General features: G+C 33.1%; 2 protein-coding genes across 2 annotated transcripts; one reads left to right on the top strand and one right to left on the bottom strand.

Annotated features, from left to right (window-relative positions):
• LOC109342714 (zinc finger CCCH domain-containing protein 20-like) lies at positions 7,821–9,410 on the top strand. The gene has a single exon (XM_019580672.1). The coding sequence runs from the start codon at positions 7,867–7,869 to the stop codon at positions 8,959–8,961; it is 1,095 nt and encodes a 364-aa protein (XP_019436217.1). The 5' UTR covers positions 7,821–7,866; the 3' UTR covers positions 8,962–9,410.
• On the bottom strand, positions 11,700–16,356 carry LOC109342711 (probable LRR receptor-like serine/threonine-protein kinase At4g29180). The gene is made up of 12 exons (XM_019580669.1): positions 16,165–16,356; positions 14,969–16,006; positions 14,666–14,804; positions 14,499–14,570; positions 14,304–14,375; positions 14,133–14,213; positions 13,874–14,016; positions 13,298–13,521; positions 13,065–13,194; positions 12,904–12,966; positions 12,517–12,703; positions 11,700–12,287 (listed from the first exon to the last, which is right to left on the bottom strand). The coding sequence occupies exons 1-12, from the start codon at positions 16,244–16,246 to the stop codon at positions 11,852–11,854; spliced, it is 2,667 nt and encodes an 888-aa protein (XP_019436214.1). The 5' UTR covers positions 16,247–16,356; the 3' UTR covers positions 11,700–11,851.

Genomic DNA, 16,419 nt, shown 5'->3' with positions numbered 1-16,419 from the left:
GGAAGTGGATAGGATGAGGACGAGAATGAGGATAGGATGAGGACGAGAATGAGGATGAGGATAGGATGGGGATGAGGATGAGGAAGAGGACGAGGATAGGATGAGGACGAGAATGAGGAAGAGGATGAGGATAAGGATAGGATGAGGACGAGAATGAGTATGAGGATAGGATGAGGAGGAGGATGAGTGTTGTGCAATGACTCATATCTCTAGATAACAGCAATACAAGTTATGGGCTTGGGCTGATGTAAAGGGGTTGGGGTAGAGGGCTATATATTGATGTTATGTAAACCTAATGTAACAAGGAGAAGAATAGTAAAACACTAATCCTTATTCTCTAATAATATATAGTGGTAGCCGCTCAACGCTCCCGGGGACGTAGGCACAATTGGCCGAACCTCGTTACCAAATCTCTTGTGTTATTCTCTTGTCTCTATACTCTTTACTATTTGATTGTTCGCTTGTTCCCAACACTATTAAACCAACACCTTCGTGAGAAATGGAATATAATTTTTTGGTACAAAATGGAATCTAATTTGATATAAGAGTCTATAGCTCATCTTAAATGTTTCCATTATGCATTTTAAGATAGAAATTAACAAACAATTTGGTGCAAACTTACCCGAATCAACAAATTTTCCTAACAATTCAGCTTCATAAGCAGGCCCTATATATCAACTAATAACGAAACCATGTGTAGTGGGCTTGGTTATCCTAATAAGGCAAGCTAGTTTGAATTTTGAAAGAGATTGTTCAATCTCTTGAATGTATATATCTACCTATGATCTATATTGTGCCTATACCCTACATTATTTACCACTTATGGGCTAACCTATTAGTGTGGTGCCCTATACCCATTACCCTACAATAAAAACCAAACCAACTTTTGGAAAATCAGCTTTCCATTAACTTGGTTACTATTTTTTGTGATTGTGCATAACTCTATCATTATTACCACCCCATTATCATTATTATTTTGCTTTTTTTCTCACATCATTACCTACCTTTGGCCATCCACTCACCGACTTAAGGTACATATCTACTGTCCTACAAGTTGAACAACTGCATATGTCATCGACTGTAATTAGTTAGGAAAATAATTAATTATTAATTTTTAACTTAAATATATTTTTCCAACTAATAACAAACTAGTGACACAAGTTATAGGACAATAGATATGCTCCCGACTTATAAAATCAAATACTTGGTCAATGGGGTAGCAGAAACCGAGAAAGTGCAAAAGTTTGTGTTTAGGACAAGCAAAAATGCCCCACTACTCTTTCTTCCCAAGCTAATGGATAAGGATCTAATGATGTCTTAGAGTTACACTTACAGTCTTAGGATACTAGGCAAACCTTAACGCTGAAGCAATTATATAGAATCATAATATTATTACTTGCATGAGCAAGTTGCATAACTAACCTCATCTTTATGCTTCATCCATTATAAATTTATAATGCTTTTAAGCAGCATCTGGGTCCCAACTTTACTTCATTCCTAGCCCAAAACTCCAAAACTATGCGTATCAAATAATTCTCCAACTTGCGAGTTTACATAAGCTTGTAAGCATTATAAAAACTCAACTTGTAAACTCACATGAATTTAACTGCTTAAAAAAGTACATTAACATAAGAAATCTACCCAATAACATATAAATAATATTAATATATCTTACAGGATAGGCTAATACTTAACATAATATAGGACAAAAGGGTTTGATTTTATGAGTAGTCGTGAACAATATTTTAAATTGCCTAAATGGATATGATTGTGATTATGTTGATTATCACCGTTGCTATATGGAATGTGGATATTATAATGTTAATTAACTTAATTATTTTCATTACAAAAATATTTTTGAATTTGATGCAGTCCATTGTAACCTGATGTAATTGTACTATGGTCTCATTATTATGGTTTGATGTCATACTGCAATTATGGTTTAATTTGATTGTGACAATCCACATAATAGTGTAAGCACATCAGGTGATGTAATTCATAATTTGAAATAGTATCGTAATATATCATTTTAAGTCTATTGAAACAAAGTCTTTTTGGACGTTAGAGAATATAATATGAATAAATGAGTGAGCTTGTAAACTTGGTGGTGAACTCATGAGGTTAAGGAATAAGGAGTTTATCTAAATTCACCCAAGTTCATCGAAGTTTGAGTATCGACCTAATTAACATGATTCCTAATTAACATGATTCCACCACTAACAAACACTTTTGTCCATATCCTGTCCCTACAGCTATATTATTGGGTAAGATTCCCTATTAATCAAGCGTATGTATTCTCTAAATTGAGCTTAAAGAAAAGATATCCATAATAAGTTGAAATCTTGATCTACATTAATTAATTAAAAAATATATTTTTGAAGAGTTTGCAATTTTGGGCAGACAAAGAGAGCATCCTAGTAACACAACAATGTTTGACTACACTCCCAAGTTTATATTTGGCTAAAAGCCAAGACATGCAGCACCTAAATTGATATCACAGATTTAGTATAAAGTATGTTATAGTAGTGCTAGTTCCTTGGTTGTGATAATTTCATTTAGAGTTGATTCAATCACTTTCAGATGTGCAAGTCAATAGATCTTACAAATCCCACAAATGTAGACAGCATCACGAATCAAGATAATGTCACCCCACGTCTCCCACCAAGCCGACAACCTCAATAATTTATTGGATTGTAAATTTTATCCCTTCATATAAGTAAGGAACATATTTGTTCTTTCTCATAATCTAATAATTTTTATATCATTAGACCAACACCGTTTAATATAAGTTATAATTGTTTATCTTATACTTTATATTTTGAAGGCATTTATAATATGGGTACAAAAAAATTTATGTAGTAATAATATAAGAGTTTATACCAGTTTGTGAGAATCGAATTTGAAAATGGTTTTGGTTTGTAGTTTTAACTGAATGAGAGTTTGACTCATTTGAATTGAGGAAATTATGGTCCGGCTGTGTTAAATTTGGTTAAACTGGATTAACTCGGGAAGTAAACTGGACGGTTCACTTAAAAATTTAAAAAAAAAGAATACTACTAATATTTTATTTTATTACGTTCCAAAAAAGATGAAAAATATTATTTTAATAAAATTATACACACTTATTAATTATATAAAGTTGTACATTTATATATAATTGTTTATAGATAGAAATTATTAATTTTTTGTATGAAATCACCCGGTCAGATCTAATACAAGATAATCTCTTCCAGTTTCACGTCTCGGCTCGAATTTCACAACATTAGTTTATACACAGTTAGTCAATCATCCATTTAATTATCCACTGTTCCGGATGTAGTGATATTTGACTTTGTGGCTTACCATTTTTTCCTCCTAAATCACATGCCATGATTCCGCATGTTTATTCCTTCTATGTTGGGCAAATAAACAGTAACCAAATGGTTGAGGTTCATACGTTTGGTCCTTTCGTTGAAGCTTAAAGATGACATAGCCACCTAAATCAAGACCATGTGAACTTATGCTAAAATCAACTAAAAAACATACATGCACAATTAATAATGGGACACGTTCACTATCAAGTATCTACAATAATACTTATAATAATTCAAATCATGAACACTTTTTTATATAAAAAATCCACGACTAGCTAGATTTATAGGGATACTTATAGTAGAAATATATTTAACTTGTTGACTATATCAACTCCAAAATTTATAATATATTCGTCAAGTAATAACTACATAATATGTTCCCTTCCGTTTCATTCCCGATTATCTAACATTTGATATTTCCTTAATTCAATTGCATGCAAACACTTGAACTAAATTAAAATACCACATTTTTACATGGAAATGCTAAATTGTGAACACATCCAATCTTCAATTAGTTGTTTTAACCTTTATTTTTTATATTAATTAATTTTATCAAGTGTACTTACAAAATAATAGTAGGAGTAAAATATAATTTTGTATTTAATAAATCACACTCTTGTAAGAATTTATTGATCACACTATTAATTCAAAAGAGTTTAGCGCAATTATGCAATAATATTATAAATCGATAAGTATTATTATTTCGTTTATTATTAAAATAATATATTTAAATATCAGCCGTTGTTGGTGTAAAACGTTATAATAGACAATGCATACTTCATTTTTTGAAAGGGACAACGCATATTATGGTGTAAACAAATTTAAAAAAAATGATTATTTCATCGCTAGATAACAATCACACATAAATTTAGATTCTCTACCAAATATTTTAAAATTGTGAGAACACAGAATCCATGAAAAAAGAAGTGACAAGGATGTAATGAAAAAAGTATAAAATACGATCCCTAATTAGTAATACAAGAACTTTGAATTTAATGAAGTTTTCTTAACCACACTTTCCTTGTCGACGATAATATAGTAAAGGTGGTGTACAGAGTTGAGACTTTAAAAGTACATTTAAAATGTGAAAAAGACTTGGTGGAGATAAAAATATATAGAGATAATCAATAAAATCTTGACAATATTTTAATTCTAATTAAATTTAATTTTACAAAGTAACATCAAAAACTATAAAATATAATTTGTCTCCGACAAAAAAGAAAGTGGAATGAAAGCCGTGTGGCACAAATGCACGAATATCGAGTAATGAGGTAGAATAAGTGCCAAGTGGCAAGAAATGAGAGAAAAGGACAGGGTACACGTGTATGGTCAAATAGGGACGCGTGGATATAGGGATGGAACCACATAACAGTCGTAATCAATGTGCATGATTTTTTTATGGTTCATTTTGTCGGAAGTGAAGGGCCATACATGTCCTTTCATAAGGCAACGTGTCCTATAGGATAGTCCACTGCTCACGTGACTATCCTTACTCCGCCGGACCATAACCAAGGCACCCACCAAGTCTGCTTGTATAGGGTGGATGTGTTTTAGGACTTAAGTATAGGAGTAGACTTTAACTTAAAATACTCAAAGTTTATCATGCTATTTATCGTGAGATTTCTAATATTTTGGCTCTCGTTAAAGGTTAATAATATCCATAACAACTTTTACTCATTTGGTGTTGACTCGATGGTTGTTCATTCTCTTTTAGTAGTTTTATTTATCTATCAGTATTGAATAATATACATTATTATAACTTATATGTAGCCGTTTTCCTGACATAACTCCCAGTACAAACACTAATTGTTAAGACTTAAGTACATGAGAAAATCTAACCCAAAAAAACTAATATATTATATAGATGAACCATATAACTTAAGTATTACATTGAATTTGCCTTACTACCCATTATATACCTCCTAAGAACATGTGAGGGCCCTTCTAACTAGGTCACCTTCAAAATCTTCACCATGTCCACATGTTCCACCGCTTCTTTAAACATTTTGAAGTATCTATCTTAAAAATTGAGCAATTTTCTTCAAATAATCAATTTTGAAATGTACTTTGACCTACTTATTAGTTAAGAGCTTATATATTTTATCCCAGTTAAGGACTTTCATACATGTTAAAAGTTGGTTAAAAATCTGACTACATAGATCATAAATTGTATCCGGACTCCATTTGTTGTAGTTAAAATTTAAGCACACTGACATTTCAATAATTTATGTTTTCTCAAAAATTAAATCATTGACTTTTTAATCATTATGAGAATCTAGAAGACTTTACACCATGTCATAATATAAAATGGATAAGCATGTAGTGTAATCGTAAATAAATGAGCTAAAAAGGAAATTATGGGCGATGAAGGAAGTGGAAGAAGGGCATGTGTTGCATAGGAAGAGTAGTAGTGTGTCAGAAATTGAAGACACAACGCGTGTTCATGCTTTCATTCTTAGCCTCATCCACACTCATGACTCACTACTTCTTTTCACATGCTCAAAGGCCACTCTAACTCTTTAATTCAATTATGGCTTTTATTATTCTTTCTTCTTAGGGTAGTTTAACACCCAAAACAACTCACATTATATTGAAAATTTAAGTTTAATAATCTTTTGATACATTAAAATCATTTCTCAATCAAGTGTATTTATTTTTAGTTCAACTCAACTCATGTTATATCAATTGATATTATCAATAAAGCGTTGATCTAATGATATAGTGTATCATTAGATTCCTGAGACAATAGGACACAAAAAAGTGAAACATCTAATCGTATTCTTTCACCCTCTACCATAAATTCTCAGTTTTGTTGTCACTTGTTGCTTATCCTCCAAATTTGCACCACCCAATTCCATTCTGCTCCTTTTGGGTGTGACAGCAATGATTAGTCAACCTAATGAGAAGTAAATGCACATGACCTAGATAGAGGGAGCAAAGTGCAAAGGATAAAGAAGAATCTAGAAAGTTATTTCTTTTATTATGTATTATTAATTATTAATGCATTATATTATAGTTTTTAATTAAATTCCACACTTTGATCTCCCTTTGAATGATACTTGTAGCTAGAATGCTAGCTAATGTTAATTTGGATAGTCACTATATAATTTGGATGAAATAGGATCCCTAATTAGAAGGAAACTCTAGTTAAATAACTTTTCAGTGATCGTTAATTAATTAAATTAAAACCCCTAACCATAAAAGGATAGTATATTAAGTAAGAATCTATGCATGGAAGCAATGTGTAGTAATAGATATGTGGCTATATCCGCCAAAATATCACTATCATGGCATTTGTATACTCTACCAAAGTAGTTGGCTTTATTAATATTCAAGTGCCTATTAATTATGACATCTTATAATTCATTATTATCCATATATAGGACGACATGTTATGTGGTCCAATAATACTAAATATGAATAAATTACAATTTATCGTCTAAATATTGTAGAGAACTCACATGACATGTACATAAAATATAAACTCGCATTAATAATTAGTTCAAGTAATTAAAATATATTATTAGAATGTTATATCAATTAATAATCCCCCTCAATCCCCAAAGTTAATTTTCTAATATCCATATTGTTTTAAATATGTCAAATCGTTTGAAGTTGAAATCACGGAGCAAATTATTTTCATGAATAGTCTAGTATTATTGGAAGAGGATTTCGACACTAACAATTGTTTTTTTTCAATAGTTATGATTTAAATTATTTTTGATTAATTTTTTGTTTGTTTGTCTATCCTCTTAACCGAATAGTGAAAAGTCAAATACTCAAAACTTCATATTATGCTATATCTCTATTGCAACATAAATCTCTGTATGTATTGATTATAGTATAACTTAAATATTGAGAATTCAGCATAGGTTCTTGCATTGAATATTTGCATGTTTATTTAATTTCTGGTTTATAGAGATTAGTAATATTACATGGAAGGATCTCCTCACTTCAGAACTAAGTAAACCTCACTTCAAAACTAAGTAAACAATGTAAGTTACATTTTACCTATCAATTTTATAAAAATTTAACGCTTCAGATTTATTAAATAATTCAAATTATATGAATAATTAGATTTTCATAAAATGAGTGACTAAATTATAAAATATGTTATTTTAACTTTGAGTAAATATATCACTTCTCATATTATATTGATTAAGCCATTTTTTTAACTAGTTCGTGGTTGCGGCTTCCATAAATTGAACTATTAACTTTTTAATTATTTAAATAGTTTTATATTTTGTTTTTAGTATGTGACACTAAATCTGCTCCCATACAAGAGTGTCTTATCCATTACCGACGTGGCAAACTATGTAGAAACCCCCATCCCTTTAACCACAGTGGAAAAGTCCAAGTTCATTGATTTTTTAACCTAACCATAGTCATATCCAACCTAACCATAGTCACACCCAACCAAAGCACGACTTAACCATAGTTAACTCGCAGTTTATAAACAACCTAACCATGCTCAAGTTTCAGTGTACAGCCAAAGAAAATAAGTTGGACAAAAATGATGCTAGGGGAACACAATCGATCAAATCCAACCATCCATGTACCTCCATGGCAGGATCCAACGGATGATATCTACTCTTCTTGCTTCACTAACGACGTTACTGACGGCAATGCTGCTGCCGCTGATTACTCTCCCTATTACATGCAGGAAGCGTTAACAGCGCTGCGTCGTTACCTGCCGTCGAACGAAGCTGATTCTCACTTTGACTCTGAGATTCCGGGGCGTGAATCAGACGCGCCGGTTGACGCGTACTCATGTGATCAGTTCCGTATATACGAGTTCAAGATACGTAAGTGTGCACGTGGCAGGTCACATGACTGGACCGAATGTCCGTACGCTCATCCCGGAGAGAAGGCTCGCCGGAGAGATCCCCGGAAGTTTCACTACTCCGGCACGGCGTGCCCTGATTTTCGTAAAGGTAATTGCAAGAAAGGTGACGCGTGTGAGCACGCGCATGGAGTTTTCGAGTGCTGGCTTCACCCGGCGCGTTACCGCACGCAGCCATGCAAAGACGGAACCAGTTGCAGGAGAAGAGTTTGCTTCTTCGCTCACACGCCGGAGCAGCTTCGAATCGTGCCTAATCATAGCCCTAGAAGCATTGATTCATACGACGGTTCTCCTATGAGAAACGGAACGTTGACGTTTATGTCATCTCCGATTTCTATCTCGCCGCCGGTGAGTCCTCCATCTGAATCGCCGCCCATTTCTCCGTTGACAAGAAGCTCAATGAATGACATGGTGGCTTCTCTGCGTAACTTACAACTTGGGAAGGTGAAATCAATGCCTAGTAAAAGAAACGTTATTCCAATAGGCTCACCCGGGTTCGGGTCACCGAGAGTTTCGTTGCTTCGAGCCGGGTTTCTTAGCCTCCCTTCTACACCAACCCAGGTTCCGGGTCGATGTGGCGTCAGCCACTTCGACCAATGGGACCAGGGTCGCGGGGAGGAACCGGTCATGGAAAGGGTTGAGTCTGGAAAGGGAATAAGGGCTAAGATGTTTGAGAAATTGAGCAAAGAGAATTCTCTTGATGGGTCGGGTCAAGTTTCGGATGGAGCCCCAGATGTTGAGTGGGTTTCTCAGCTGTTGGATTAATAGAAATTGAGCAAAGATAACTTGTTGGAAATGCAATTTTTTGTTGTTTTTTTGGGTAACATTTCTCCCTGATTTCCTTTAATCTCAGTGTGTATATAGAATATGAGGAAGAGGGTAAAGAAATGATGAATGATTTATTATGATTATGGAAGCAGCTACTGATGAAGATTCTGTATATTTTTATTGTCAAAGTAGGGTTGAAGAAGATTGAAGAGTAGCTAGGATCTTTATTTTGGGTGAGTTTGGAAGATAAGAGAACCCAAAGCTTTGAAGATTATTGTTGTTGCTAAGAATTAGTGTCATGTATTAACTAAACCACCTTGTTTATCACTTTCTAATCTCATTCATGTACAAATGTCTATTATGTAGCAACCATGCTCCTATAACTTGTTATGCATACTTACATTTCTGTATATCGTTATATTAAAATTGTGGATTTTAATGTGCTAGTATATATTTTCTGTTGAATAATCGGAATATTAGATTGAGATATAGAAATATGATAAAGAAATGAAAGAAAATCGTAAATCCTAGTAAAGGCTACATAAAGGGGTGAGAGTAGTGATTATTAATGTATTGAAATTTGCACCGAGTCTTCGTTCTCATCCTCAACCTCGTGTAACCCAATTTGAGAAGATAAATAATGACATGTTTGGCGTTTTCTTTAAAGCTTTGTCCCCTTTGTTCCGTGACTGATGTTAACACTTTTGATCCCACCAAGGGATTAACTTCTTCGGTCATGGCTTCACGGCTTGACTAATGACTAGGTTATATTTTCTTCAAACAAATCATACCTTTATTCTGTGTAACGTGTAAAACTCAAACTACGCTTTCTTACTTGTTACTAACCATTCATTTTTGACAGCTTTACATGTACGTAACTATACAAGAAACCTTGACTGTTTCTAATTTTAATATTTGACAAAAAAATATGTTGAATAACATACTATGGAATATTCAATACAACTACATCTTGGAACTAGTGGATGGAAAAAATACATACTGCGAGAGTTAGGAATAAGATAACTATGGATGTTTTCGCCTCGGACAGGATCGCGTCCAGTGTAAAAGGATATTTGTCGGAAACAAAAAAAATACATGTAGAATACAACTACATGTTGGCTCAATACAAACATGACACAGTCACGGTGATTAATGATTATTATGAAGTGTTGTTGTTTCCTTCTCTACTCTACTCTAATTGTGGTGATTAGTTCGGCCATATTATAGGTGCATATGTATGTTAATTCCAAAATTGATCAAATGGTTTTGGATTGTTGTAACTTGTAGAGTTGAATGTGCTGATAAGTCTACTTAATTAAGGTAAGCACACATGTTTTGATTAAATAAAAAGTAATGATGTGAAGGGCAAAGCAATTCAGCATCCACAATTGACATGAATGGTGAATAAGAGAATGAAGTTTTCAATATCTATTTTCTAATATATTTTCAAAGATCGAACTTCTTTTAAGGATAAAATTCAATCTTTACTTTTATACTTATTCCTATGGGCTAAGCAGATATGTGGAAGAGTTTTCTAACCCTAGATTTCTATATATTCACCCATAATTGGTAGCTAGGGTCATTTACTTTTAATATGACCTCGTGGAGAAAATTTAATTTTTAGTGACTATATAACAATTTATTTTGCTTTTGATTCATTGTGTACAACTTAATTTCTCCCAAGTGTATATCTAGTTGCTAGTATTATATATATGAGACAAATAAACTTTAAGAGATTCCTGCACAAAATGTTATACATCACTTCAAGGATTATAAAGTTCCATACATGTGTCGGGATCCTCCGTACCAAAATCATAATGTTATCATGTCTTTATTTAATCAGCATTTCTAAGTATTATAAAAATATTAATTTATGTTTTTAATTAAGTAACATTTTTTATTGAACTGAGATTAGAATTGGGATAAGTGATCTTTGTTGCCTTGTGACGAGTGTTTAATTATATTTATTCCGTATTTGAAGTTGTGATTACTAGCATCTAAATTAAAAGTATGGGGACGCCTTAAAGAATATTAAATTGATTCATAAATATTTAACTAACACCTCACTTATTATTTATTAATAAGCCACTCCACCAAAAATACAAAGTTGTATTAGTGTACGGAGGTCGTTAACAAGGGGCTATGTTTCCAAAGGAAATCCCCAAAATGAGGGTAGAATGTTGGATACATATATTTAATGAACTATTATACTATTATTGTTATTAAATAACTGATAAGATCAATGATCTTGTTGCAATTTAGAGATAAGATGTTGATGGAATTGACTAGCAAACCACCATAGCAAACACACTTTTATAGACATGCATATCTAATTTGTTGGCTGATTAAATACAATATTAAAGTTGTTGCTCTTATCCCAAAGGCTAATACCCATAAACAAAATAAAAACTACATTATTGTCTTGTGATTGAATGGATTACCTTCATAGTTCATAATTCACTCTCTTGGGATTTAATGTGCAAAGCATTATCTTTAAACAACAAAAAAGGTTGGTTTTTATTAGTTAAGGTTAGTGTTTTAAATTGCACTTGAAAATAAACGTGATTTTTTATTAGTTAAGGGTAGTCTTTAAAGTTTAAACCCATAACCAATATATTGCGGCATGATATAGTTGAAGCAGTCACTGCAAAGATAGTGGTTGCATCATGTGATGCAGTAGACAGTTTGCCCTAAAACGTTAGACTCGAATTAGGCTAGCAATTTTTCTATTTCTCTTTACTAATCCTTTGTTGGATTAACAAAGTGTGTTTTGCATAGAATTAACAAATTGCATTAATGTAAATATTGACCAAAAAAAGTTGTGAATTGTGATAGCATAGTTATAAGATCAATGGGTCAATGTGTATCACTGTATAGTATACCCACACTACCTTGGGAAAGGATGGGTGATAGAGTCACTATCCATAGAATATGGTTCAGATGAACTATAAAATTCAGTATAGCTCTGTCTTGGTCTTGAGTCTACAAATATATGATTTTGACTAGGCAAATCCATTTTAAAACAGTGTTTTAACTCTGCTAACACAACACTCATTGTTGGTCTTTGAATGGATGTTGATGCAGTGCATGCCATTGCTATTCCTATTGCTTTCCACACTGAACTTGCATCATATTTGTCTTGTAGCCTTGGATCTATAATTCTGCTCAAATCACCTCTTTCAACCTCATGTGTTATCCATTCAAGTATATGCATTAATATCTTGCCTTTTAATACTGCAGGTCGACCTGTGATTAATTCCAATAGAACAATTCCAAAGCTGTAAACATCACTTTTCTCATTCAAATGCCTAAGTTTGTAGTACCTGAGTAAATGGACAATGGAGTTAGTGTCATGATAAGATAAAATTCTCTGTGTGTGTTGTTCTAATGTTCTAGTAATATAACTAGGTGTTATTACACTGATTTTCCTGAGCAATTAATTTTCACTGTAACACTCAGTTACTATGAACCTCAGAGACTTGAAAACTGTTTCTTTTTCATGCCTAACATGCTTTTGGACACTCCTAACTGTACCATATGATGGGGACTTACTCAGGGTCAAGGTACCCTGTAGTGCCCATGACTACAGCTTCTGCATTTTGCTTATCATTCCCAAACACCTTGCATAGGCCAAAATCTGCTATCTTAGCTTCCAAATCTTCACTTAAAAGAATGTTGGCTGACTTCACATCCCTATGTATTATTGGTGGCTTGCATCCATGGTGTAGGTAATCCAATCCTTCAGGTCCAAACACATAATTCATCAAACATCATTTTTTATTTCGAAACAATGTAGTTGCATAAAACACCTTATACACTTACAAGGTAGTAAGTTTAGTTATGAAATAGCATACTATATAAAATGACAGACAATGTAAAAGGAGAACAGTGACTATAATATTTATTACTTTAGTTGTAACTTCAATAATCTATACTAACCTTCTGCAGCATCGATCGCTATCTGAAGTCTCTTTTCCCAACTCAAGCAATCTGGATTTATATCTGAAACAATAATATATCACAGCATATATTAAGTGATGCCATAAAACTACAGCATATAAAGAAAGTGCATTAATCTAGAGTAGTGTATGTTGTTGTACCTGAGAGATAATGTTTAAGGTTTCCATTGGCCATGTACTCATATATGAGTACCATCTTGTTATCATCATCATCACAGTATCCAATGAAGGATACCAAGTTTTTGTGATGAACTGTCATCAATAGCTCAGCCTGCAAGCCATGTTTATTTTCGGTTGATGGATTCGGATGTTGTTTGGAATAGCATTTCCATTGAATATATGCTTGTAGTGTAATCCATGATACTAGTTATTACCTCGGTCTGAAATTCTGTTGGCCCTTGAGATGATGATGGCGAAAGCATCTTCACTGCAACTTGCTTGCCATCTTTCATCTTACCGAAGTACACAGTTCCAAATCCTCCCTTCCCAATCACCATTTCAAAGTTGTTTGTGATGTTCAACACCTCAGAATATGTATATTGCCAATTTTTTGATGCTACTGTTCTTCCTTCTTTGTTGGGCTTGTTAATCTCCTCATCTGTTTTCAAAAAAGAAATGAAATGAGATTAACAACAGCTAGGAAGTATGCATACAACACAAGACATAAACATGTTATGAATAGGGATATGACAAAATCAATATAAGCTTAAAGTACAAATCAATGGGAATAATGTCTTCGATACAGATATGTTCCAAACTCAGAATAGCATGAACACAGAACACAAAAACTATTCTATAATGTCTATGTCTCATAGTCCTTTACTTGCAAGTCTGGTTAAGTCATAACTTGAGAATTCTTTCAACATTTTCCTTCTCTTTTATTTTATGTTCTGTTATTTAGATTTTGAGAATCAAGTTAAAGGAGTTACATATCATTATAGAGAAGTTACCTGATTGTTTCCTTTTTCTAAGTTTCCAAATGAGAATGAAAACAACCAATAGAGCTAAAACTGATAATACTGATGCTACTATAGGAACAACAACTTTATTCTTGTTACTTGTATCCGAGTTCGATAGATTTTGATCATCCACACTGAAAGTGGCAGAAAACAAGATAGTCAGGCCATATTTACACATAAAGTTTGTGTTATTTTCAACACAAATGAAGCTAGTTACATTTGCAGTATCTCTAGGCGTATAATATAATACCTCAGCATAAGTAATCCATCCCTTGATCTTTCTATAAGACTTGTTGAGACAGATCCTGAAAGCTGGTTACCCTTTAAATTCCTACACATAATTTGAACTTTCATGCATCAGTCATTACCAAATTGAGGATATAAGGGCTATACCACTTACTACCACCATTTCAAGACTTACAAGTATTTAAGGGATCTCAATTCTTCCAAAAACTGAGGCACTGACCCAGTTAAAGTATTGTTAGATAAATCCCTGAGTCAAATCTTGTAGTGTCAGTGATATTAAATATATGATTATGTAAACAGTATTAATTTATTATATATCTAGCTTGGAAAATTTACATATATATTCATAGTTTTCATGATGTGCACTCACAAAGATTCCAGTGAAGAGAGATTGGAAATGGATGAAGCTATTATTCCACTTAAGCTGCTTGAACTCAGATTCCTAACAAAAAAAATGTCTTCAATTCTAAACTTGAATATCTTGATATGAAACTGTAGACAAAAAAAGCAATGCCTAGTTATGAATAGAGTACTCACAGTGATACAATTCGCGGAGGAAATGAAGTGCTATAGTTGCATTTTAAGCCCTCCCAAGAATAGTTCTTTGGCTCACATGGATCACCCATCCAATTTCTTTGAACTCTATAATCTTCTTTAATGTCCATTACAGCATCAACTGTGTTAAAATTTAAAGAAAAGCATACTCAGACTATGAAACATTTGCTGATAAAAACAAAAAAAAAGTGAAATATTATCTGGAATGTTACACCAAGGTTTGTTCTAATTCTAGGTGGTATATCATTGTTTTGGCTTGATTTTTTTGAAGTAAACATATCATACCATCTTGTTCAAATGTTGGTAGTGCATCCATCTGTCTTACTACATAAATCTCAACCACATTAAGAATGGGAGGAAGCGTTGAATCTGCGGTTTTGTGTATAGAAATTCGATGTTCATTTGCTACCAAGGATTTTGAATTAGATAAAGTGGTTGCATATAAGTAGCTTGGTACAAAAGGTTCAAACAAAGGAGATCCATTCCATGATACATTGAATTTCCTAAGTTGGGTTTTCTTAAGATGCTCCACTTCAGCAAAGTACAAGTACACATAAAATTTCCAACTTGGATCATTTGAGCTCCAAGAAAATTCCAAAGTATCACTACCATTCCTTGGTCTAGCAGCAGTTTTGATTACTTCAGACGGCGCTCTATAGCCATCAGTATTCACATCTATTGCCGAGGATGTGCTGATTGAGTCCCAGGTAGAGGAACTATAAGGGGACCAAATTCGATCATAAATATCATCTACATATCTACCACTTCCATTGAGTGCTGATGATGCAATATCCCATCTTTCGAAAAGTAACAATGAAGCAGATTCACCAAACTCGGTATTATAAATTGAACTATTGAGTGGTCTAAGTTCCAATGCTGAGATAAAAGGAGTTCCTGATCCTTTGTTCACAAGACAAACATATATCACATCTGATTGTGCTATACTGATTATTTCCAATACAACTTGCTCAGAAGCATTTCTGAATTTCACTAGTGACCAGAAATTAGCACCAACATAGATATCAAACTCTGGTAACTTGTTTTCTCCATCATAGTTTCCATACATGAATGAAGCTCTTATCAAATTTGTTCTGCCTCTTCTTCCAGCTTTTAAGCTGTAACAATTTCTCTCTCCCTGAGGAAAACATCTAACATCTGAGAGTGGTAATGGAAGGTTAGGATTATTTGGGTATGCATACTCAAAAGAAATGTTTTTGTTAAAGCCTGTGTTTATGTAAGCTCCATCAGTGTTGTACTTTATATTAGTAGTGTCATCTGTGTATTCAAAATTCTCTGGACCACCACAATCAATGCTTATAAAGCCTGAACAGAAAGAAAAAAGTAGATCAAGATAATGAACAAGAAAAAAATTATTAAGTACCCTTTAAAGGCTATAACCTTGGATAAAATATTTCATGTCATGAACTAATGATTAATGTTTCAGGAAAAGTAACAGCAAGACTTATTCTTAAAGTGCTAACCTGTTTGTTGCTGTGCATGAACCAAAATTCCAAGACCAAGACAAAGCATCAAGAAGAGTGTTAATCCAATGGAATTTGTCATTTCTAGACCAACAAGATGAGCTTCAAGCAAGAAAGTTTATGTTATATTATAAAATCCTATGTCCTATAATGGTAGAAATTGGCTATGTATTGGTGAGTTTTTCATTCTTGTAGAAAATGGATATGTTATATGTTATATGTTATAACAGCATAGTAACCCAAACACTGTTGTTG

This window comes from Lupinus angustifolius, chromosome LG03, assembly GCF_001865875.1.
Source record: "Lupinus angustifolius cultivar Tanjil chromosome LG03, LupAngTanjil_v1.0, whole genome shotgun sequence".
NCBI lineage: Eukaryota > Viridiplantae > Streptophyta > Magnoliopsida > Fabales > Fabaceae > Lupinus > Lupinus angustifolius.
This window is presented reverse-complemented; position numbering and strand designations above follow the sequence as displayed.

Excerpts from the sequence above, each read along its gene's own strand:
- LOC109342714 (XM_019580672.1), top strand. The coding sequence starts at position 7,867 with ATGATGCTAGGGGAACACAATCGATCAAATCCAACCATCCATGTACCT.
- LOC109342711 (XM_019580669.1), bottom strand. The coding sequence starts at position 16,246 with ATGACAAATTCCATTGGATTAACACTCTTCTTGATGCTTTGTCTTGGT. Across the intron at positions 14,805-14,968 it reads ACCAACATTTGAACAAGATG|TTGATGCTGTAATGGACATT; the intron begins GTATGATATGTT and ends ATTTTAACACAG. Across the intron at positions 12,967-13,064 it reads CCTTAAACATTATCTCTCAG|ATATAAATCCAGATTGCTTG; the intron begins GTACAACAACAT and ends TTATTGTTTCAG.